Raw genomic sequence first — 25,132 nt, forward strand, 5'->3', positions numbered from 1 at the left:
TGTCGTGATTCAACACTTCCATACATCACCCAGTGCTCATCATGACAAGTGCCCTCCTTAATCCCTATCACCTATTTCACCCTTTCTCCACCACCTCTCTTCTGGTAACCATCAGTTTGTTCTCTGTAGTTAAGAGTTTCCTGGCGCCTGGGTGGCTCAGTTGTTAAGCATCTGCCTTGGGCTCAGTTCATGATCCCAGGGTCCTGGGATCCAGCCCCGCATCGGGCTCCCTGCCCTGTGGGAAGCCTGATTCTCCCTTTCCCACTCCCCCTGCTTGTGTTCCCTCTCTCGCTGTCTCTGTCAAATAAGTAAATAAAATCTTTAAAAAAAAAAAAAAGAGTCCGTTTCTTGGTTTGTCTCTCCTTTTTTCCTTTTGCTGGTTTTATTTTTTAAATTCTATATATATTAGTGAAATCATATGGTATTTGCCTTTCTCTGATTGACTTAATTTCGCTTAGCATTGTACATTTCGCTTAGCATTATACTCTAGCTCCATCCATGTTGTTGCAAATGGCAAGATTTCATTCTTTTTTATGGCTAAAGGCTGAATAATACTCCATTCTAATGTGTGTGGGTATGTATTATGTCTTCTCTGTCCATACACACACACATATGCATATACACACCAACCTACATACACCACATCTTGATCCATTCAGCTCTCCATGGACACTTGGACTGCTTCCATAATTTGGCTATTGTAAATAATGCTGCTCTAAATATAAGGGTGCACGTATCCCTTTGAATTAGTGTTGTGTGTGTGTGTGTGTGTGTGTGTGTGTGTGTGTAAATGCCTAGTAGTGTGATTGCTGGATCGTAGGGCAGTTCTATTTTTAACTTTCTGAGGAACTTCCCATACTGTTTTCCAGAGTGGCAGCACCACTTTGCATTCCTGCTAACAGTACAGGAGGGTTCCTTTTTCTCCACATCCTTGCCTAACACTTGTTGTTTCTTGTGTTTTTGGTTTTAGTCATTCTGACAGGTGTGAGGTGATATCTCATTGTAGCTTTTTAAAAAAATTTTTTAAGTAGGCCCCACACCCAGTGTGGGGCTTGAACTCACAACCCTGAGAGCGAAGAGTCAGATGCTCTACCGACTGAGCCAGCTAGGTGCCCCTATCTCGTAGTTTTGATTTGCATTGCCCTGATGATGAGAGATGTTGAGCATCTTTTCATGTGTCTGTTAGCCATCTGGATGTCATCTTGGAGAAGTGTCTGTTCACGTCTTCTGCCCATTTTTTTTTTCTTCTCGTGTTTTAATTGAACCATTTGTTTTTTGGTGTTGAGTTGTGTGAGTTCTTTATATATTTTGGATATTAACCCTTTATTGGATATGTCATTTGCAAATATCTTCTCCCATTCAGTAGGTTGCCTTTTAGTTTTGTTGATCATTGTTTCAGTGTGCAGAAGCTTTTAATTTTGATGTAATTCCCATAGTTTATTTTTGCTTTTATTTCCCTTGCCTCAGGAGGCATATCTAGAAAAATGTTGCTACAGCTGATGTCAGGGACATTACTGCCTTTGCTCTTTTCTAGGATTTTTATTAGGATTCCAATTTAAACAAGAAAAGAACGACTATCTGATGGATGGAGTCATGTAAACTTGGAGAATGTTCTAGTAGCTGTTGGCAGTTCTTAGTTTGTATTGTAATGAAAGAATGAATAGATTGATTTCTGTTGCCTTATATTGTCTTTCTACAAACCTACACAGATTTCTACAGCATTAGCTCTTGAGCATACATGTTCTTATAGACCTGAAATGTTTTCAACTTTATTGAAATGTGGCAAATACTGCATAGCTGTAATAACGGATATAACAATAATTTTTTAAGGCTATACGAGAGGCAGAGCGTGTAAAGGAAATGAAACGAATGCACAAAGCTGTCCAGAAAGATCTGCCAAGACCATCAGAAGTAAGTGTTAGAATTTCTGGCTTAGGAAGTTTTAAGTTTCTTCTTATATGATTGATGTTTTTATATCATTCATAAAGTCTGTAAAACATAATTTTATCTACTTTCTGAATATAGTAAAGCAGTTCCCAGATTTAATCTCTGAAAATGTTTCACTGGTACAAATAAGACTTTAGAGGGGGGAAAAAATTTCTTTTGAAAATGTAAAACTGCTACTTAATTCATGCTAGAGCAAGTAATAGCATCAGTGTTGCAGTGATATGTTTGGTAATTGTACTTATTTTAAAATTTTAGGTAAATGAAACTATTCTAAGGCCCCTAAATGTAGAACCACCTCTAACAGATTTACAAAAAAGTGAAGAACTCATCAAAAAAGAAATGATCACAATGCTTCATTATGACCTTCTACATCACCCTTATGAACCATCTGGAAATAAAAAAGGAAAAACTGTAGGATTTGGTACTAATAATTCAGAACACATTGCCTATCTGGAACATAATCCTTATGAAAAATTTTCCAAAGAAGAGCTGAAAAAGGTAGGATTCAAAAGGAATGTTTTGGTCTCTGTTAAAGTATTTATTAAGTACTGTGTAGCATGGATGAACATGAGCTTATTTTCTCATGCTGATATTTATAAACAAATGAATTATGTGATTAGGAGATAAATGTTCACAGTAAGTGGTAGGAAGGAGACATACTTGACCTGCCCCCTTCCCCTTCCATGATAGCGCTGCTTCAGGTGATCAGTGGCTTGAGGTGGCAAGGCGTTTTTGTTTCATGGGTGTATGTCTGATGGACAGTTGCTGCGATTTGCCATTTCCTGTGTTTAACTCTTCTACTTCTGATTAGAATTGAATACCTTTAATACTTAAACCTCATTTATTGAGATGAATATGAAGAAGCAAGCATATATTCAAAATGTTTCTTTCACATAGTCAGAGAAAGGAAGTACTGTATACTGAATTTATTCCCCTCACAGGATTTCCCGCTATCCTTTTGGATAAGTAAATACAGAAACATTTTCTTGTATAAAGTCTGTCCTGCCTCTTCCTCCATATGCATTTGATTATTTCTGCTTTGACAGAGCAAACAGCTGTGATTGTGAATAGAAATTTGTTCCACGGTATGAGAAAATACAGTCGGTGCCGTGGTTGGAAGCAGAGTGGTCATTAGCTTTAGTCTTTTTTCTGTAGGCCTTGGCCCCGAGGGGCAATGACAGACCTGTTGGTTGGTATGGGCTATTGCATACTTGGGAGAAAACCCATAAAATATCTTTTTTCTGTCTTCTCTTCTGTGCTTTCCCTCTGCCTTTTTCTTTCCGTTTTCCTTGTTGCAAAAGTAATAACGTGTTTATTAAAGGATTTTTAGAAAATGAGAAAGGAAGGAGGGTTTAGATTTATATTGAAACAGTTTGCCCCTGATTTCTGAGTAATTCCGAATTGCTCTTTTTTAGCAAGTGCGGTGGGGACTGACATCGTGTCGAGGGCCTGTGCTTGTGGCAAGCGGGTTTAATCAGTGGGCTGAGGTTGAGAATCACACTCTGAACTCTGTACTTGAACAGTCTCCTCTTTTTAGAGTGAAAATAGGGGAAGCTGGGATTTAGGAATTTAGGAATATGTATGGAAACCTGAAATAAGGATCACATTGTAATCTATTGTTGCCTAATAGAAGGTTCTGTAGGGGGTAGATTCTAATAAAGTTTTTGAAAATAGTAATTGGAGTTAGTGCTTTGGGATTATTTGAAACCGTTAAAGAGTAGTTTGAATATTCTTTTATATTTTATGTGTGTATTTATATTGCTCTGTGTTCCAAAAAGAATTTGAAGCAGCTGTTTACTTAGATTCTTTATGGAGAATTTAAGATAACTTAGTCATACTCTCTTCTAATACTTACAAGAGCTGAATTTGTAAATTTTTATTATGTATAGTTTGGGAGTGAAATACCATTTCTCTTATGAAGTGTCAGATTTTCATTAAGGATGTTACTGGTTTGTTTTCATTATTTCCCCTCAGAGATACTGTTTTAAAGGATCTTGTCTTTATCTCCTATAGACATGGTTTTCCATTGTTTTTAAGTTTTTTGTATTTGATTTTATATATTTTGGTCTGCCTTATTTTCTGATGTACTAGAATGATTGAAAGGTTTCTTTAAGGCACAAAAAAACAGTTGTCAGGTTTGAGCCATGAAGCAAAGGGCTGGTAAAAGTTCACGTGGTATGGTCATGGAGTCATTGTGTCTCATGTTGGGCTAGGCTCTGATGTATATTGTATCACTTCGTCCTAATAACAAACATGTCAGGTAGGTATTATCCTCATTTTACAGTTGAGAAATGGGCTCAGAGATGTTAAGCAAGTTCAGACAGCTCCTTAAATGGTAAAGCTATGATTTGTATCCAGGCCTGTCCAGCTCTGTCCCCCTCATTCTCTCATTTTAAACTTTCTTCAGTAGTAAGTAAAAGCTGGTCTGTGATCCATTATTTTTTGATCTGTGCCCCCATGTCATTCTTCAGCAATGTCAGGGGTATTTCATCAGGTGAGAAAAAGGCGTGTACCAAAAGAAATGCCTGGTTCCCTTTCACAGTCCTGTGGACTCTGAAGTGTAGGGTGGGATTGGTAGAGTAGGGGGAGCACAGCCAAGCATAGGGTGCCGTTTGGCTTGGGCATGATCCTGCCTTGCCTTTCCTAGAGATGTGTTTTTGAACAAGTTGCTTAATCTCTCTGAGCCTATTTTATCACCTTTAAGATGAGGTTAATACCAACTACTTTGTAAGGTGGTTGTGGTGTTTGGAGATCATGTAGGTGAAACCTTTAAATGTTTCCAGCATACAGTAGCTATCCAAGAAATGGTGGCTACAGTTACAGTAAGTGAAGGCAAAGGATGTTTATATCATTGGGGATACATGGACATTGACTTTTCAGATCAGTCTGTACCAGCTAACTGGCTTTTTGATTTATTTTGCTTAGGTATTGTTCCTCCCTTCCCAAAAAACAACCAGTCAACCAAAACTCCTTGCCTTTACCAAAGAAAAAGGAAAAACTAGTGTTTTAAAGCTCTCTCTTGATGGCAAGTTATTGTAGTACCCAAACTTACTGAAATTATTACTGTACACAGGCCCAGGACGTTCTGGTACAGGAGATGGAAGTGGTCAAACAAGGTATGAGCCACGGAGAACTCTCAAGTGAAGCTTATAACCAGGTGTGGGAAGAATGCTACAGCCAAGTCTTGTATCTTCCCGGGCAGAGCCGCTACACACGGGCAAACCTAGCTAGCAAAAAGGACAGGATTGAGTCACTTGAAAAGAGGCTTGAGGTTGGTATCCTTTTAAAATTCTCATTTAAAGTGTACCTGGATTGAAATAATGAACCAAATAATACCACTGGAGGTCATTTCAGAAAAGTAGACCTGAGGTCTGAGGTGATGATTGCTTTTGCAATTCTTTGTTTTTAAATCTATGTATTTGTTTTCGTACTCTCTGTACCCGGTGTGGGGCTAGAACTCATGGCCCCTGAGGCCAGGAGCTGCATGCTCTTCTGACTGAGCCAGCCAGGCGCCCCTTGCTTTTGCAGTTCTTGAGGGAAAACTACACCGAAGTGTTTGATCTTCTTTGACGTTTTATTGGTTTTCAGCATTGCTGGACTTAATGATAAAGGTGCCCTCCAGATTGATCACAGGTCAGACAGAACCTTTGAAATGTGGGAGCAAGAGACAAGAAGTTAACACTAGTCACTCAGAACAGTGTACATCAATGCTGGAATAGGAGAGATCTCGGTGGTACCAAGAAGCTTTTTTTCCCTATAGCCAACGGAGCACATTTATAAAACTTTGGTTCCTTTCCGTTCACCCTGATTCCTTTGAGTTTGTTAGAGAGAGAGCACCGAGCTGGATCAGACAATGGCTTCTGTGATTTTTTTCACATCTGAGGAAAATGTTGAAATGTACTGGATGGGAGTTTCATTGGCATATGGTTTCTTAATATAGCCTGTGTGTTTTGAATTCCAGAATCTGTGTAGGCATTTTGCCAATGGCATGTAAATTGTGGTTCATCGACCACTAGGTTGCCTTGTGGATTCTTAATGGTGGTCTTCAGGGATGTTTCTGAGGCCAGGATGGGATAGGGGAGCAAGGGGTGCTACAGGCAGTCACATGCAGAAGTGGCCTCAATTTCTTCTTAGTGATTATCAATTTCTTTTTACAGAAAGCAGATTGGAAAATATTTTTATTTAGGGTTAAAATAAAAAATGATAACATTACTCGGGGTGATTGGTGCTGTGTGGGGCTAGTGAAATGAACAGGAAAAAGCATTCTTTGAATATGAAATTATTCTAAGTCTTAATTTTACCTTTAAGACCACATGTATAGGCACCTGATGGTTAACACCTGTGGGCCTCTTTTATCATTTAGTGGGAAAGTAGTTTCTTTTGGAAGTAATTCTCATATTGGGTGAAATCTTTACAATCCAGTTGCTGCTAGTTACTCCAGTTGTATTACTCTGACTTCCAGCAGGGTGTGCTGTTGTGCTGTGTTTTAATTCACAATTTTAAAGTCAGGGAAAGGAGAACATCAGTGGTCACATTTTAAGTTCTACTTTCTGTTGTGTAGGCTTCGTTTCTTATGTATAAGTGGTAGTTAGCAGTGTAATCCTGATCTAAGGTCACATCATAATTGATTAGAAAGCTATTTGGAAAGCTTCCTTGCAACATTGATGTATAAATACTTTGGTCTCTCACTTAGTTTGAAAAGCTGCTCATTTGAGGTGGGTAAACTTTTTCTACTTCAAGTGGTAAGGACATTTTGTGCTCTTTAAGATATAAAAAAAGTTTTTCCCTAAATCTCATTTACTTTGTTGAGGCACTAACTTTCATGACAGCAAATAAATGTGTCACAAAGTGAGTGGTGCCATAAAGTACAGTAATTTTTATTTTTATGTTGAATTCGTCTTGTGAGTTTTGAAGGGAAAAATACAGAAAGAACCACTGCTGTCCTTTTGGAGATTTATTTGGATCATTTATGAGCAACCATTAAAAACATGTGGTTCTCTTTGTTCAGTTCAGTACCAGGAACTGAAATCTTCCGTTGAACTATTTTTGTTGAAGGATTGGTGATTTTGGAAGAATATTCATAAAACAGTCTGAAGTAATTTTTCTTTTCTTGACTTCTGGATAACTTACTTTATTGTTTACCCAGCTAGTTACTTTTAAAGAATATGTAATCAAATCCTTTAATTTAGTAAACTACACTTATTTCAAATGAAAGTTCATTAAATCTTTAAAAAGAAGAAAAGAGACTCAAAAACCCAAGTAAACAAATCCCCCATTTTATTTGTATCCATCCCTAATTCAGAACTAGGTTTGTTAGCTTATTTTAGTTTTTGAAGACACAATTCTACTGGTTTGAAATACATAAATATTTTATTTCAATTGTGGTAATTCTTTCATCATTTCAGTTGATTGCTAAATTATAAACATTATTCAAAGTTTGTTGTGGGGAAGGAACTCCAGTCATATATAAACTAAATGCTATACTTAAATTATTCTTTCCACTCTTAGGTTCAGGGAGATATGCCTTTCTGTGCAAGCACAATACACCATGGCTGCCAGTGTGTTTGATTTTTGCTGTCATGAACTTTGGAACAGTGAATCTAAATTACGGTCCTATCACAGTGTATCAAGCAAGATGAAATCCAGCTTTGTCGTGGTTGGTGTCTCCTAAATGGATTAAAAAATATGCCCCGAGGATTATATTGGAGCTGGTCTTTGAGCCATTACTCATGATTAGTATTTGCAACATAGAACTTAAATGAAAACCCTTAAGATATTCATTTAAAACTAATAGAATGATCTCAGATTTTACGTAGAATGTGGTGGGTGGTGTAAGGAGTCTCTTAAATGCATAGAATCAGAATGTAGTCACAGGTCAGAAGTAAGTGGGAAAGACTTCAGAATTGTAACCAAGTTCATGTATTTTATTCTGCTTTGGAGGCAGAATTAATTTCAGAACCTTGCCAGATATATGTGCAGCAGCAGCAAACACAAGTGATAGCTAATATCAGAAAAGGAGAAGTTAGAAAGCATAGCACATTGAGGCCATTTAAATAACGATATTTTAATAACTTCTGAGGGCATTGTAGGTGTATGGTAGGAGGAGTAGAGTTATTGCTATTTGTAGTGATGTGTCCTAGATTTAAAAAAAAAATTTTTTTTTGTTCAGGGTCATTTCTTTTTTTTTTTTTTTTAAAGAGGAATGGCTAAAACAGTAGGAAAATTTTTATTAGATGGTAAAAAATAAAATGGCTTTAGCACTTGATGTAATCATATGTTTAGTGACTATTACGGAGCATCTGCTATGTGCCAGCCCTTGTTCTAGCCCCTGGGAATATAGCAGGAACAAAGCAGACAGGTGCTGTGCTCTTGGGGACTTCAGTTATCTGGAAAATGCTTCATGTGGAGAGCTTCATTTTCTGATGATGCCAGATAAATGAGTCATTACTGTATTTGGGAAGTGCAAATAGAATTTGAAGTGTTCTAATTTGTTTCCACTTTAAGTGGAAATAGGACATCGTCTGAAGACATAATTATTTTGAGTGAAATAATTTCCAGTAGGTGCAAAAGTGAAATGAGAAGTTTGAATTTAGGCCTGCTATTAAATTTAATAGTATTTGAAATAGTATCTAAACTGCTGTGTTGAGGAAGTTTGGCTGAAAAGTAGATTTTGTCATGTTAGCTATAAAAATGGAAAGGCTTTCCTTAGAGGTGGAAACTAGGTCCAGAAGTAATACTTCTCCCCGTATTTTACTGGCACAGTCAGCTTAGTCAAGAAATATTATGTAATATCGACTTCTTGGAAATAAAGTAACTTAAAGAACACAGATAACACATTTAAAATCTTTCTCAATGTGTTTGTAGAACTCTTATGAGGACCCCTGCCTTTATTGAATGGTAATATTTCAGCAAAATTCGCTGTACAATGGATCAGATTTTCTCTGATTTTCATTATAAAGTCAGATATTTTTACATAGGAAAAAATTCACCCTTAATACTTTAAAGAGTGAAGGCTTAGGGTAAGGATCAAATTGTTGGGCAAATCTGGGTGGAGGACTCTGTGTTGTAGTCACTCGGCAAGTTTATGTTCCCTTGTGGGTGTGTGTGGGGAGGGGTGACACGGGGCACAGGAGAGAAGTTTTTAGTACTTTGGAATGCTCCCTTTCTCGAGTTCTGTTCTTTGCCTTGACCCTTAAAGGCACTGACAGATTTCTTGGTTGTTTCTATCAAGAACTCTAGAGCTGGATCAGAGATCTCCTTGGTACAGTTGTGTTGCTTCTGTTATGCCTCAACATGGAGTTGAATTTGTTTCATGTGTTTCATTTCCTAACTCATGCAGATGTAAAGTGCTCTTGGTATTGCTTTGTTGGTACATTACTGTTCTTGAAAAGGCTTTTAGTAAGGTTTTGCCTCACTTAGCTTGCTTTGTGGGAATGCAGCCTGGTGGTTGCTAACTCGGGGAGATGCTAGCAATAATCACTCAGACCTGCAGCTCATCAGTATGGAGAGGGTTCATTGATAGAACTGAATGCTAGTGAGTAGTATAGAGATTAAAGGAAAGGCACTCATGGACTCTTGTTGTTTGCAAACATTTCGGTGGTTGAACCACATCGTTACTACTATAGGATCATATTGCTAAATGATGGACTAGGAAGTGGAGCTGCCATCAGCTCTGTATTTATTTTGGGTATCCTTAAACCTGTTTTTCCAGTGGTATAAAGTTATATTCTGGCCCCCCAAGCAAGAGTTTCACTGAGGGATGCTCTTAATGTTTCTGAACCTCACTGTAACAGACTTTAACTGAAGACAGTATTGGAGACCCAAGGATAATGTGTTTATTTTGGAATTACTTAAGCTTAGTAACCTTAACAAACTTAGTGAGTTCGAAAGTAACAATTACACTTTTATAAGTCCCATACAGCCCCCTTTTGTAATGACCCGAGGAAACACTTACGGTTCCACTGATTCATCTCCTGGGGACCATCAGTTTTCCATTGGTCTCTGGCCAGTCTTTTTTAGACAGTTTCTCTTCTATGCATTTAAAAAATAACATTTGTAGGCGTTTTTCTGAAAATAATACCTGTACTTTGTAGAAAATTTAAAAAGAAATTAAAAAACAATTTGAGAAGAAGCCTACCATCCAGACATAATTGTCTTAAACGTTTTGAGGGATGTGTATGTGTGTATGTATATATTTATATATACGTGTGTGTGTATGTATATATATGACTAAAGACAGAAAAAATTACCATATGCATCTATGCGTGGATGAAAGGAGGAAGGTGTTTAGAAACTGAATTGGAATCACTGTATACTACTTTGTTAATTTAATAGTATATTATTACAAATATTATTAAAAAAAAAGAAACCTGATCACTTGCTCTCATTTATAAAGCTGTGGCAAAGAACAGCTTTGGCGAAATCCCCAAGTAATTACGTACTGGTTATATTCTGCCCAACTTCTTAAAAAGTTGTTAAATAACCTTTTCTTCCCTGTAAAATTTTTCTACGAGATGTTTGTTTTCTTATGATCTTATAACTTGTTAAGAATAAAAGAATTAGGAATTTAAAAGTATAAGCTGGGGAAAGTCAAAGCTTTTCTCAAGTGTCAAATAAAATTCTTGTAGGCTAATGTCTCAGTTAAGGAAAGAATGATGGGCAGATCCATTAATTAAGATCTTGTTTATGTGTGTCTAGAATAACTTGTTTTTCAGGGAACTGTCTGATGGCATTAAGCCATTTAGACCCACAGCTTGAATTTCCTCAGGCATGTTTGCATTTCAGGGGCTGAGGCAGGGAGGATGTTCGGTTTATTAGTAGTGGTGTGGCCTAATGTGTTGAACTTTCAAGTAGGACACATTCTGTAGTTTCTTCACTTAGTCGCTGTGTGGCCTAGGGCAAGTTACTTAACCTCTCTGAGCCTCAAATTTCCTTACCTGTAATATTTGGGTAGCTAATAGTTTTTATCTCGGAAGTGAGAGTTTGAGATACTGTAAGATTAAATGAAATACTGTGTGCCTAGCAGTTACGAGGTTTAGTGAGTGGAAATTCTCTCCCTGTCGCTTCAGGTCTGTTGAATTAAACTTGGTTTGATACTCTCAGGTATCAAGAAGTAACTTTGGTACCTTGAACAACAGGGTGGCTGAGTTTTTATTCTATAAATTTTGATGACCGTCTGAAATTTGAGACATGGGTTGATTTTCACAGAGATTGAGTAAGGCTTAAGGCTCAGATTTTGGTTAGTATAAATGGATTTTAACATAATTGTGGATTGTAATTTAACATCTCATATATATATTTTGGTGTGTTGAAATTGTTGACATACTTGTAAATTTTCATGTCTCTTATATTTCATTGTATTGATGTTTCATGGTTTGTGGTGTACAGTCTTTTTTTTAAAAAGATTCTGTTTATTTATTTGACAGAAAGAGACACAGCGAGAGAGGGAACACAAGCAGGGGGAGTGGGAGAGGGACAGGGAGCCCTATGCGGGGCTTGATCCCAGGACCCTGGGACCATGACCTGAGCCAGAGTCAGACGCTTAACGACTGAGCCACCCAGGCGCCCCTGTGGTGTACAGTCTTAACAAAATAGCCTCTGCAGTAGATACTGAATTTGAATTTTATAGAACCTTTTATTATGGGAGTTTTCAAATAAACCCTAACGTGGATTAGTTTAATGAGTCCTCAAATGTTAACATCCAGCTAGGGGTATCAACTCACAACCACTTTTGTTTCATATATTGTTCTCTCTTTCCCATTATTTTGAAGCACATTCCAGACGTCGTATTATAGGACTGAGTTATAGTACATGAAATTTGTCAGCTTGGTGTCCCCCACACATTGGTGTGTAGATACATTCTCATTCATCTCCCCTTTCTGGATTGAATTTTACTCTTTCATTTTAGATGTAGTCAGCTTTAATTATATCAAGTGTTGTCCTACTTTAATTTTTTCATAGTTACAGTTTTCTTTTCCTCTTTTTTTTTTTTAAGATTTTATTTATTAGAGAGACTGAGGTAGCGACAGGGAGAGGGGGAAGCAGGGAGAGCAGGAAGCTCAACTCGGGGCTCTGTCACAGGACCCTGAGATCATGACCTGAGCCAAAGGCAGACGCTTAACCCACTGAGCCACCCAGGCGCCCCTAGGTACAGTTTTCTAATAGTGAATTTTGTGCTGATACATATTTAAAGCTTAAGCTTCCATTATAACCATATCGGGTAGGTTTGTCTGGTGACAAGTTTACAAGGTATTTAATCCTATGTCCACTCCTATCTCTGCTACTCTGTTGGATGTTTTAAGAAAAATTTGAAGTGCATTTCTAAGTGCAGATAAGGATTTGAAAAAAAAATTTTTTTTGAGAACTTTTTATAAGTCAGCTCTAACATACTGTCCAAGCTCCTTAAGCCAATATTGTTTTGTTCAAAATAAGTTGTCCTTCAGGAAGGGCAATTGCTAATACTTAATTTTTTTTAGAAAGGCTTAGAAATATGAATTTGGTTAAGTCACAGTCTGGTTTTTCCTGATTTTTTTGTATTTTAAACAATAAGGTCTTATACCCTGTTGGACTTTAATATTTCTGTGGTGTATGAGTATGGGGTGGGGGAGTTGGACTAATTTAGAGCAGTTCTGTTCCATGAATACATGTGCATTTCATGTTTGAGGTTTCTTGGCTAGAAAAAAGCCAGACCTTATAGGTTAGCATTTTTCCCTCCTAAAGCTTATTGAGCAGGCATAGGTTGAACATTTTACAAAGTGTACATATAATCTTCCTTCACATTTTAATGATCAGATGGCAGACATAAGGTAACTGAGCTCAAATTGAATATTAAAAGCTGCATTTAATTTTTCCTTATACTTTTCGTGACTAAATTTATGTAGTTATTTGACTGTAAATTAATTTTTTCCTGCGCTTAATTTTTTGGTATAATTTATTTCCATATTTGCTTGGAATCTTAGTATAGTATTTGAGCCAGAAGATTTTATATAAAGCTTGAACTAAATTAAATAAAATTGTTGGCATGAAATGGAAGCTAGCAACTTTTAAGTTTTAAAATCCTTGATAGTTCGGGAAGCCTAGATGACTCAACTGTATGAGGTGAGGTAATCCCCAGGTACAAGGTACCAGTCATTCGAAATGTGTCTTGATGACTAATTAAACACTTTTAGAACATAAGTATTAGGCTCTGGGACCAAATTGGAAATTGAATATCCATGGAGTGCAGTGCATAGCTATTTGAATTATCTTAACCAATGAAAATGAAAATTTGTCTAATTTTTAAAATGTGCTATGTATAGGGGCATCTGGGTGGCTCAGTCGGTTAAGTATCCAACTCTTGATTTCAGGTCAGGTCATGATCTCAGGGTGGTAAGATTGAGCCCTGTGTAGGGCTCCGTGCTCAGCAGGGAGTCGGCTTGAGATTCTCTCTTTCCCTCCCCATCCCCTCCCACCCCCCTCCATTCTCATGCCTTTCGCTCTCTCTCAAAAAAAAAAAAATGTGCTGTGTGTATTAATTTGAAGTTCTCTGCTGTTAATGTTAGGGTTTTGGAATGTTTATTTGAATCCACAGATGATTAGAGTATCTTAGAACATGCTGAATTATGGTATAACTCCATCCAGCAACTCCATCCTGATTGCCTAGTAGGGGGGCTTTAAAAATACCAAGATCTGAGACCATTTAAATAAGGGTCTCTGGGCTTAGGGCACTGGCACTGGTAGATTTGAAAAGCTCCGTGGGTGATTCTAAAGTTGAGCTGGGGTTGAAAGCCACTGGCTGGAGAAGACACATTCCAGTACACGTTACTTGCCATGGTTGTCCTCAAGAGGCAAACTGCTCTCTTAAAAGAAGGAATAGCTGTTTTTCCTTGCTTTATTTCCAGGAAGGATTCTGGCTTATTTTTTATTAAAGTTGGAATTTTAAGGTTTTAAAGCCTCATCATTAGTCCCATGGTCCATTAGAGAGGGGAGAGCAAAATGGTTGAACTCTTAGTATCTATAAGGTAATTGTCATCAGACCTGACTCTTGTTAACTTGTTTCCTCTGTGCTAGTCACTGGGAGGCTAAGGGTTTGGCATCTATTATATTACTTAAGCTCCATAATAACTTATAGCAGTGATTGCTATTTTACTGATGAGGGAAGGAAGACAGGTTAAATAGCTCGCATCACCTGAGAACAGTGGGGTGGCGGTGCTGGGTGGCAAGGGTGACTCGCTGCGCCCTCTCCTGTGCTGCCTGACTCCGCACAGTGTTTCCTTAGACATGGGTGCCATGGAACTTACTTTGATTTGTTATCTGTTAGAGGAAAATGGCTCCTTTATGAAGGACATTATTTATTATCCAAATGAATTGCAGATGAATAAAAGCTTACTAGCTTTTTATGGATTATTATTTGGGTGTACATTATCTTGAAACTACTTAGTTTCAGAGTCACTTGATGGAATCAGTTGAGGTGCGGTGGGAGAGTGGGGAGAGAGAGGAAGTAAGTTGAGGGGGGGAGGAAAGAAAGAACAGACCCACGCATAAGAAAGTAACACAGATTTAATGATTATTCTTGTGGCTCTGACCTCATAATTGTTAAGTGTTGTATGTTGAAAACATGCATTTGCAGATCACTTTAAAATACGAAGTGATTATATTGTGGGACGTAGAATATACACCTAGAGTAGGTGTTACGTGAGTGGGATTCTGTATTACACACCTGTTTCCTTCTCAGCCAGCTCTCCTTGAACTCTCTCACCTGGGGCTTTCTCGGCCCTGATTCAGCTCCAGCATTTTGTTGATATCTTGCTTTTGTTAATTGTCCTCCTCTTCCTGTTTTGTGAGTTTGAATTCTTTTCCCCTAATTTTTAGAATGAGTTGAGGAGGCAGCCCATCTGTGCTCAGTATACATATTTAATAGGAAAACTGTCATCTCTCAATTTTCTGGTGTCTTCACTTTTCAAAACCTAAAGATTTTTTTTTCATTGCCAAATGTGATATTCTTTTTCCTTTATCGGTTTTGTGCCACATTTAGAATTATGATAAAAATAAACCAGTAGTTTTATAGTTTAAGGGGATTACATTTTGATTACAACTAAGGTGCATTAATTGGACATTATTCAGTTGTTAAAAATGTGCTGGATGTATAATATAGATGTGCATTTTCCCCACTTCTATTGAGAAATAATTGTACATCACTGTATAAACTTAAGGCATTCGGGATGATGGTTTGATTTACGTGTGTTGTGAAATGATTCTCGCGATAGATTCACTTAACCTGCATCATCTCACATAGATAAAATATAAAGGAAGAAAGAAGAAAAAAAAAGTCCTCTTATGATCTTGAGATTTACTCTTCTTCACAACTTTCTGTATATCATATTGTATAGAAGTCCATTTTGGGATAAAGGTGGTGAAGATGGGTCTCTGCCAGCCCCCAAATCAGTGCGGATTAATGACAGCAGAAGTTATTTTCAGAAGCAGAGATTAGTTTTTCTTATACTATGAAATTCAAACTTGCTTTGAAATTGAATCATGGGTGAAGTTATAGACAGATGGTGTGGGACTAAACTGTGAACCCCTTCTAGTACAAGACAAACCCTTCTTAGGCCAAATTTTGTGTTATGGCAGCTAAAATATAAGGAGTTCTAATGTACCTTTGCTTTGAGGAGGTAAATGAACCAATAGTGCCTTTTTAGTTCTGTTATTTGGCTTGTTTTTCTCATGTCTGCTGATGAGATCTTCCCCCAACCCCCAGATAAACAGGGGTCACATGACCACGGAGGCTAAGAGAGCTGCAAAGATGGAGAAGAAGATGAAGATTCTGCTTGGTGGGTACCAGTCTCGTGCCATGGGGCTCATGAAGCAGTTGAATGACTTATGGGACCAAATTGAGCAGGCTCATTTGGAGTTACGCACTTTTGAAGAACTCAAGAAACACGAAGATTCTGCTATTCCCCGGAGGCTAGAGGTAACATTATTGCCTTGCAGCATTGCTTAAGAAGAGAACTGCAAAGAATTACCAGGGCTTTCCTGTTTTTTCTTTTTCCTGTGCAGACTATCTCTGAAGTTGATACTGTCTGGCTTTTTTCAGTGAGAGCTTGAAGTTTTTGACTTATCTAGAATTGTCTTTGTGTAGATGGATAGACCAGGCCAATGGTGGATACAGTGGCTTTTCCTTTACTAACTTTCTGGTTTGTATATCTATACACCGTGACATGGAATAAGTAACCCTTGTGATTTGTCCCCCTGAAGCTTAATTGCATCCCATTCTTCTCGCTCTCTGAGGTCCATTAAACCATTGTCTGTTTTATAATTTAGGATGCTGGGAATACAGCTGCTCATTCTGAAGCATGAAATTCCTTTGGCCAGATTTGGTTTATTTCTCAAGTGTGCATGATAGTCACACTTGGGCAGCCCGGGCTTAATGAAGTGCATTTGTGGGTATTAATAGGACGACAGTGGCTTGTTTATTTGAGATGGCAGCAGAGATTTTATAAGATTTTACAAGATTTACAAATGGTAGTCATTTGACCAGAGAATGGTTGCAGTACTTGTTTTACAGCACAAGTAGTTGCTCTTTCTTGTTTCTCTGGGGGAATACCTAGCCCTTAAGAGTCATGACGTAGCTCAGCTATTTGTAAGATGATAAAGTATCATAAGATGTTTTTAAATTTCAGTGTGCTTACGTATGAAATAATTATTTAATATTTTTGTCTCTTCAAGTGTCTAAAAGAAGATGTTCAGCGACAACAGGAAAGAGAAAAAGAACTTCAGCATAGATATGCTGACTTGCTGCTGGAGAAAGAGACTTTAAAGTCCAAATTCTGAAGCATAGTTTATATTCTGTCACAAGATGAATTAATTGCTGGTTTTCATACTCTGGAAGGCTGAAACTGATGATTATCTTCATTGACAAATTTACCCACAATCTGTGGTTTTTCAGTTGTTTGTTTTAAATGATATCAATCTTACACAGTCTATGTATAAAGACTTTAACTCCACAGGACATTTTAGGGTTTAAATTATTAAGATGATTCTTTTAGCAGTGTCATATTTACAAATTTTTTTTTAGTTTTGGCCTTTAATTTTAAAAGCCTGATTTTAAAGTGCTGCCTGTGAGTAAACTCTTGAATAAAAACAAAATATAAAAAATTGAGAATGTAGCCTTTTGTTTGAAGTAATTAGATACTTAGAGTGCCCACAAACCAGCAAGTATGTACTCTGTGTCATATTTAATGAGTAACTCTTGGGTAATAAAAATGGCGATCTAGTATTTTAATTCCTAAAGAGGAGTCCTTTTGTGGCTTTGTCAGTTTTAGCATAGAGTACTGATTTCTCAGTACACTGACAAGATAAACATTTTAACACCTCAGTTTTTTGGTTTTTTTTTTTTTTTTTTTTTTAGTATAACTTTAAGGAAGATCTCTTCTCTGCCCAGCTACTCACACAGTTATGGATTAGGACTCAAAAGATTTCATTTTTATCGACCTGTTCTCTTCTTGTAAATGTCTTTTTGATAAAGGCATGTTAAAGATTAAAGATTAATTTCAGTAAGGCTGTTGAACTTTATTAAAGCTTGGTGTTTATCTTAACAAGTTCATTATACAAGTGTAGAATTTGGGGAATGGGTGGGAGTGGGAAGACCTGACTTTGTAATTCACATGAAATTATTTGGGACACTTATTAATTGGCTACAGGTTTGGTATAGACCAACAATATGTTGGACTAACCAGGCAAATTTCCCAATCTTAAGAATCCTAGGGACTAAAAGGAGGGAAGGAGGGATTGATTGATTCATTCATCAGATATTTATTAACTGTATACCCGGTGTCAGACTCGTGGAGATAGAACAATGAGTAAAATAGGCATGACTCCTGTTTTGTGGTGCTTACGGTCTGTTGGGAATTTTAGGTGATTAAAAATCAGATGTTTATCGAGTGACTCTTCTTATGTGCCAGGCACTTAGTTAAGTGTTGGAGATAAACTCTCAAATGGAGATGACAGTAGTAGGAGGAGATACTCCCATATACCAGGAAAAGTATCAGATCATGAACTTAGATTCTATGGAGGGAATTAAAATAGGGTGATGGGAGATAGTGACTGGGTGGCTACTTTAGGCTGCATGATCAGAAGAGTCTTTGAGGAGGTAACTTTTAAGATAAGATGTGATTAACATCTTAGAAGGAGCCATTCTTGTGGGACTCAAGGAAGAGCAATGCCAGCAGAGTGAAGAACAAGCACAAAGCCCCTTTGGAGTGTTTGAGGAATAGAAAAGACGACCATGTGGCTGGAACGTCAAGAATGGCATTTGAGTAAGGCCTACATGAATAGGGGCATATTTATAAAGCCTTGGTAAGAATTCTTATTTAGATTTTATTCTATTATGGGAAGCTATGAGAAGATTCTGAGCAAAGGAATGACATGGTTAGATTTGGTTTAGAGAAATATCCTGTGGTCATACTGCATAATGTCTCACTGGCTGAAGACAGGGAAGCCAGTTAGTTGAGGAGCATGAAGCGGTAATGAGGCAAACAGCAACACTGACTCAAACCAGGATAGAGGCAGTCCTGGTGGGGACAGGTGCAAAGATTTGAGTGGTAATAATTCTGTGGTCTCATCGGACTATATATTTTTCTAGTATCTAGCCACTTAATTCTAGTACTTGTTTCAGTAATTTCACATCGTTTTCTAGGGAACACTTTGATATCATCTATGAATAATGATAATGTTTCTTCTAGTAGTTTAATTTTTGTTGCATGTTTTGTTGGCAGAAATGTTTAAAACAGTGTTAAATAAGAATGCTGATGGTAGATGTTTTATTTCTGATTTTAATGGGAATGTCCATAGCATTTTACTTTTAGGCTGGCTGTTTTGAGTTACTTATCTAGAAAGGAAATATCCCTCCACTTTTAGTTTTTAAAGAATCTGAATTAGGGGCGCCTGGGTGGCTCAGTCGTTATGCGTCTGCCTTCAGCTCAGGTCATGATCCCAGGGTCCTGGGATCGAGTCCCACATCGGGCTCCCTTCTCCTCGGGAAGCCTGCTTTTCCCTCTCCCTCTGCTTGTGTTCCCTCTCTGTCAAATAAATAAATAAAATCTAAAATAAATAAATAAAATAGTTGATATAATAAAGACTCACTTTGTTTTCAAAATTTGAAATAATGCACATACTTACAGCCTAAAAAAACCAAGGTTTGCATAATTTCAAAATTGGCAGTCTCAGTGCACTGTAGACCTACGGCTCATGCTTTTGCTGTATAGCAGTGCGGCTTTAATTGGTAAACAGCTCTGCATCACCTCTGTTAGTGCCCTGTAAAGCCCAGGGTTCTTTACCAGCAGCACTCTGAGAGCGATTTTGGTAACTGTTTTCACATTCACATTTATCTTACTCTCTTTCATTAGCTGGTTGTGTTATAAAACTAGTGTTGAAAAGCATGTTTAAGTCTCAGTAACTTTGGGACAGAAATTAAATATGATAAAGAGCCCCCCCCCAAAAAAAACCCACCAGCAGGAGTGAGATCTCTTCTTTGAAATATTAGAAATAATGCTGAGATAAGAAAATTCAGTCTCCAAAGAAAAAATACCTAACAGAACGTGTAGATTTCTGCTGTCCAACCATTTTATCCTCCCTGTTTTCACATCTATTTTTCTGGGAACGTTAGTTGTGAAGTATGTGATGTCCTGCAATGCATTTCTCCTAAAATGTGGCTGTTCTGTTGGCCCTGTAAACTTTGATTTGCTAATAGGTTATTTAGGAAAATTGCATTTTTACGTAAGTGAAGTTAGTCTTTTGGTCTGTTGGCCCCCCCTTTTTTTTTTATAAGTAGGCTCCACACCTAGTGTGGGGGCCAAAGCAGGGCTTGAACTCACAACCCTGAGGTCAAGACCTAAGCTGAGATCGAGTTGTATGCTCACCCTACTGAGTCACCTAGGCGCCCCAGTCCAATTTTTGACATGGAGATTTTGCTAGCTGTATAAGGTGAATAGGATAACTATGTATATTTTTCTTTGCATCAAGCAGTTATATCATTGGAGGGATTTGTTCCATTAAAGATTGAAGGATTGAGCTTAGAAACCTTTGAATTGAGACCCCTCTTGGGAAGTAACTTCTTGATAACAATTTGTTCTGTGACTATGTTACCTGTTTTTAAATTGAAGTATCTTTAAATTTGATTTTAAACTTTTGTTTTAAAATGTATTTCTCCTTTTGTGTTTATTATTTGCTAAATTTAAGTAATTTATACTTTTCCAGAAAACTTAATTTTGTTGAAATTTAACACATTTGCAGAGAATTTTAATAGAAATCTCCTATATTTGTTACTTCTTAAGTTACAAGAAATTGACCTTAGTTTTACCATTTCCTATTTTTTCCTTGATTTGACTTGCTAAAGGTAATCTTTTTTTCCCTTCAGAAAAACCCGGTGTTTGGATTTATCACTTGTCATTTGTTTTAAAATATATTAATTTCTCATTTTATGTGTATTTCTTGTGTTTTCTGTAGAGTTTCTTGCCCTGTAACTTTTTGAGTCTGATGTTTATTTTTTGTTTTTATTTGTATACAAATGAAGGGTTTTGGTTATCTCTAATTTCAGATATGTTCACATCCCAGCTACATTGATGTGTCTTGTTTTCTAAGTAGTTTATCATTGTGTTTTAAGTTTTTGGTTAAATAAGAATATTTAAAAATTTCTGTGTGGTTGGCTTTTTTTAAATTGTTGCTACTTGTAGCATTTTTATCTTGTAGCAAGGAAATATGGCTTATGTAGTTTCTGCTTTTTAGAATTGAGGTTTTGGAGCCCAGCATTTAAAAAAAACGTTTTATGAATGTTTTAAGTGAAGCTTTATTTAGTTTGTGTGGGACAGAGGTGAACATGTATTCAGCCACTTTAATTATATTATTCAAATTTTATTTTCTTATCTTGGGGTGTAAACTACCATAGACTAAATGTTGTCTTAAAGTCTTCTAGATCTTTTTCTCAATTTTCAGCTTGTTTGTCTAAAGCTTTTGTTTCATATATTTTGATACTGTTGTTTAGTATGTAAATTCTTGTGTCTGTTAGGGGTCATTCATAAAAGACTTGCTAGTCTATAAAGTTTTTCCTTTTCTCCTTTATATTTTTACTTTGAAATTAACCTCTTTGAGATTGGAATATTCTTTTTTTGTTTATATTTGCTTGATAAGTTGTCTATTTTTTTTTAACTTCTATATAATTTTTTGTTGTCTCTAAATAGCATGTCTTGTTGGATTTTATATTTCAACCCATTTGGAGAGTTTTTGCAATTTAAGAGGGGAGACTAATCCATTTGCTTTTATGTTAATTACTGACTTTGGTCTTCTGTGATCATGTTTTATGCTTTCTCACTGATTCCTCTCATTTCCTAAATGGACTGTAATGTTCTGGGCTTTAATTTTCTTAGTGATTTAGGAAATATGCATTCTCTTTTAAGTTTTACAGATGATGATGGTATCATTTAGGATTCAGGACCCATGCGAGAGAAAGAAACCATACCAGTACTTTGAACAGGGAAATTTAATATGAAAAATTATTAACTAGTAACAGGAGATTAACCACTAAGATGGGCAAAGACAACTCTAAAGAATATAGGACTAGCAGATGTAGAGAGGAATCATACCTGTAGACTGAGAAGAGAGAGTACTCAAGTAGGGAACATTCTTTTTTATGGTTGAATAATATTCTGCGCGCTTGTGCACACAAGCTTGTGTGTGTGTGTGCGCGCGCGCGTGTGACGTTTTTGTTACCTATTCATCCATTGGTAGATTATCTGAGTTGTTTCTACATCTTGCTATTGGAAATAATGGTGCATTGAACATGGGGGTGCAAATATCTTTTGGATTCAGTGTTTTCATTTTCTTTAGATAAATACCCAGGAGTGGAACTGCTGAATCATATGGTAGTTGTATTTTTAATTTTTTGATGAAGCTCCATGCTGTTTTTTATAGTGGCTGCACCAGTTTACATTCCTGTGAACAGTGCATGGGGGTTCCCTTCTCTCCACATCCTCGCCAACACTTACTATTTCTTATCTTTTTGATTCTAGCCATTCTGACAGGTGTGAGGTGATGTCTTATTGCAGTTTTGATTTGCATTTCCTTGACGATTGATGATGAGCATCTTTTCATGTACCCTTTGGCCATCTGTATGTCTTTGGAAAAATGTCTATTTAGGGCTTCTGCCCATCTTCAATCAATTGTTTTTTTGCTATTGGGTTGTATAAGTTCTTTATTTATTTTAGATATTAGTGTCCCTTACCAAATACATGATTTGCAAATATTTTCTCCCATTCAATAGCTTGCCTTTTCATTTTGTTGATGGTTTCATTTGCTGTGCAGAAGCTTTTAAGTTTGATGTAGCCCCACTTGTTTATTTTTGCTTTTGTTGCTTTGGGTGTCAGATTAAAAAGTCATCACCAAGGGGCATCTGGGTGGCTCAGATGGTTAAGCGTCTGCCTTCGGCTCAGGTCATGATCCCAGAGTCCTGGGATTGAGTCCCGCATCGGGCTCCCTGCTCAGTGCAGAGCCTGCTTCTCCCTCTCCCTCTGCCATTCCCTCTGCTTGTGCTCTTCTATCTCTCTGTCAAATAAATAAATAAAATCTTTAAAAAAAATAAAAAAATAAGTCATCACCAAGACCTATGTCAGGGAGCTCACTGCCTATGTTTCTTCTAGAGTTGTGTGGTTTCAGGTCTTACATTTAAGTCTTTGATCCGTTTTGAGTTAGTTTTTGTGTATGGTGTAAGTCAGGGGTCCACTTTCATTCTTTTGCATGTAGCTGCCCAGTTTTCCCAGCACCATTCATTGAGGAGACTGTTCTTTCCCCACTGTATATTCTTGGTTTCTTTGTTGCAAATTAACTAGCCATATATGCATGGGTTTATTTCTGGGCTCTGTCCTGTTCCATTGATCTGTGTGTCTGTTTTTATGCCAACACCATACTGTTTTACTTACTACAGCTTTGTAATATAGTTAGAAATCAGGGAGTGTGATGCCTTCAGTAAATAATGGGCAGATATGACTCACATAAAAGATTTTTGGGGTCCTCAATTTTTAAAAGTTGAAAGGTATCCTGAGATGCCCCGAAATTAAGAACTGCCAGTTTACATTAAACTGGCTGGATATAAGAAACATCTGCTCAGAGAATCCACAGCTGTCTGTGGTCTTTGATCAGAAGTGTGGTGCTGAGAGAGGCTGGTGGTGGCTGTGTCCTGCGTGTGCGGTGTGGCACTGTCCTGTCTTTATTCCTTCATTCTTGGATTCTGATGCTTTTCAACTTAAATAGCAGCAGAAGTGACTAGTTAGATTTTTTTTTTTAAATTAAAGATTATTTATTTATTTGACAGAGCACAGGTAGGCAGAGTGGCAGGCAGAGGGAGAGGGAGAAGCAGGCTCTCTGCCGAGCAGGGAGCCGGATGTGGAGCTCGATCCCAGGATCCCAGGATCCCGGGATCCCAGGATCCCAGGATCATGACCTGAGCCGAAGGCAGCCGCTTAACTGACTGAGCCACCCAGGCGCCCCAGATTTTGTTGTTTTTATTGTTCTTTTTCCTATCTTGATATTAGGTGAGCAAAATAGCAATTAGTGCAATAAAAATCTCCTTTGCAGATGGGGTGACTGAAATCTCATGAGGGGAAGAGATTTGCTCAAATAGTGAAACTGATGCTCAAACCAAGTCCAGGCCTTGTTTCTCCACTGTAGCCAGTCACCATGGGATCTGAAATCTCAAACACGATGAATCCAAGGACACTTGTTCATTTTTATTTATTTTTATTTTTTATTTTTTTTTAAGGATTTTTAAAATTTATTTGACAGAGACATAGTGAGAGAGGGAACACAAGCAGGGTGAGTGGGAGAGGGAGAAGCAGGCTTCCCGCAGAGCAGGGAGCCCGATGCGGGGCTGGATCCCAGGACCCTGGCATCATGACCTGAGCTGAAGGCAGATGCTTAACGACTGAGCCACCCAGGTGCCCTAGGACACTTGTTCATTTTTAAATAAAATAACTGCTTATATTACTGTATCTAATAAACCTGAGGGACTCCTCTCCCTGAACACTGGCATAAACTGAAGGTTTGAAGAAATCCATCTTTTTGAACAATTAAAAAATGCACCTTTCATGAATAGTCACGAATAATTATGGAGGTTCTTTCTATATCTTGGGAGTATATCTTGTACTGATTCCCCTTGAAACTAATTTCATGGAAGAGCAATTGGCATCCTTTCCCATCACCATCACTAGATGTTCTGCCCCCATGTCTCCGTGCAGAGAACAGTTGGCGGAATATACTTGAAGATTGTCCTGGTATAGTGAAGTGGCCAAAAAGCAGAAGTTGGACCAGATTTTAGAAGCGATGCATATGGCTTGCCCTCTAGGCATGTTATGGATTAATTGGAAGATTATACATATAATTTATTCTCTGCTTCCAGAATAGCCCTTGCAGGGAAACAATATTTTTTTTTTTTTTAAAGATTTCATTTGTCAGAGAGAGAGAGAGCAAGCACACAAGGAGGGGGAGCGACAGGCAGAGGGAGAAGCAGGCTCCCCGCTGAGCAAGGAGCCCGATGTGCAGCTTGATCCCACGACCCTGGGATCATGACCTGAGCTGAAGGCAGACACCCAACCGACTGAGCCACCCAGGTGTCCTGGAAACAATATTTGACGGAGAGTAGAACTGTTCAAAATATGTGGGTGTTGGTTACTTCATTACTCCCAGAGAGAATTCCCTACTCCCCAACAAAAAAGGTTAGGTCTGCCAACTGTAGTTTTATGTTTAAAATTCTTTACTTGAGGAAGGAGATGTCAAGAAAACTTGCCCAGATTCAGGATTTGTTTGCTTGAGAAATCTATAACTTTTTTTAAATTTAATTTTATTTAATTTTATTATGTTAATCACATTACATCATTAGTTTTTTTCATTTTTTTATTATGTTATGTTAATCACCATACATTACATCATTAGTTTTTGATGTAGTGTTCCATGATTTCATTTTTTGTGCATAACACCCAGTGCTCCATGCAGTACGTGCCCTCTTTTAATACCCATCACCAGGCTAACCCATCCCCCCACCCCCCTCCCCTCTAGAACCCACAGTTTGTTTCTCGGAGTCCATAGTCTCTCATGGTTCGTCTCCCCCTCCGATGTCCCCCCCCCTTCATTTTACCCTTCCTACTATCTTTTTTTTTTAACATAT

General features: G+C 37.6%; 1 protein-coding gene across 1 annotated transcript in view; it reads left to right on the plus strand.

The window, feature by feature from the left end:
• The window catches only part of CDC5L (cell division cycle 5 like), a 45,617-nt gene extending 28,136 nt beyond the window's left edge, over nucleotides 1-17,481 (plus strand). The window contains exons 12-16 of the mRNA XM_025890482.2: nucleotides 1,831-1,911; nucleotides 2,203-2,445; nucleotides 5,021-5,218; nucleotides 15,683-15,895; nucleotides 16,651-17,481. Coding sequence (XP_025746267.1) covers nucleotides 1,831-1,911; nucleotides 2,203-2,445; nucleotides 5,021-5,218; nucleotides 15,683-15,895; nucleotides 16,651-16,755 — 840 coding nt within the window. The 3' untranslated portion in view covers nucleotides 16,756-17,481. The remainder of the gene's footprint in view (nucleotides 1-1,830; nucleotides 1,912-2,202; nucleotides 2,446-5,020; nucleotides 5,219-15,682; nucleotides 15,896-16,650) is intronic.
• Nucleotides 17,482-25,132: the final 7,651 nt, after the last annotated feature.

Source organism: Callorhinus ursinus, unplaced genomic scaffold (assembly GCF_003265705.2).
Source record: "Callorhinus ursinus isolate GAN/ISIS: 27379988/994484 unplaced genomic scaffold, GSC_fseal_2.0 scaffold22, whole genome shotgun sequence".
NCBI classification, from domain to species: domain Eukaryota; kingdom Metazoa; phylum Chordata; class Mammalia; order Carnivora; family Otariidae; genus Callorhinus; species Callorhinus ursinus.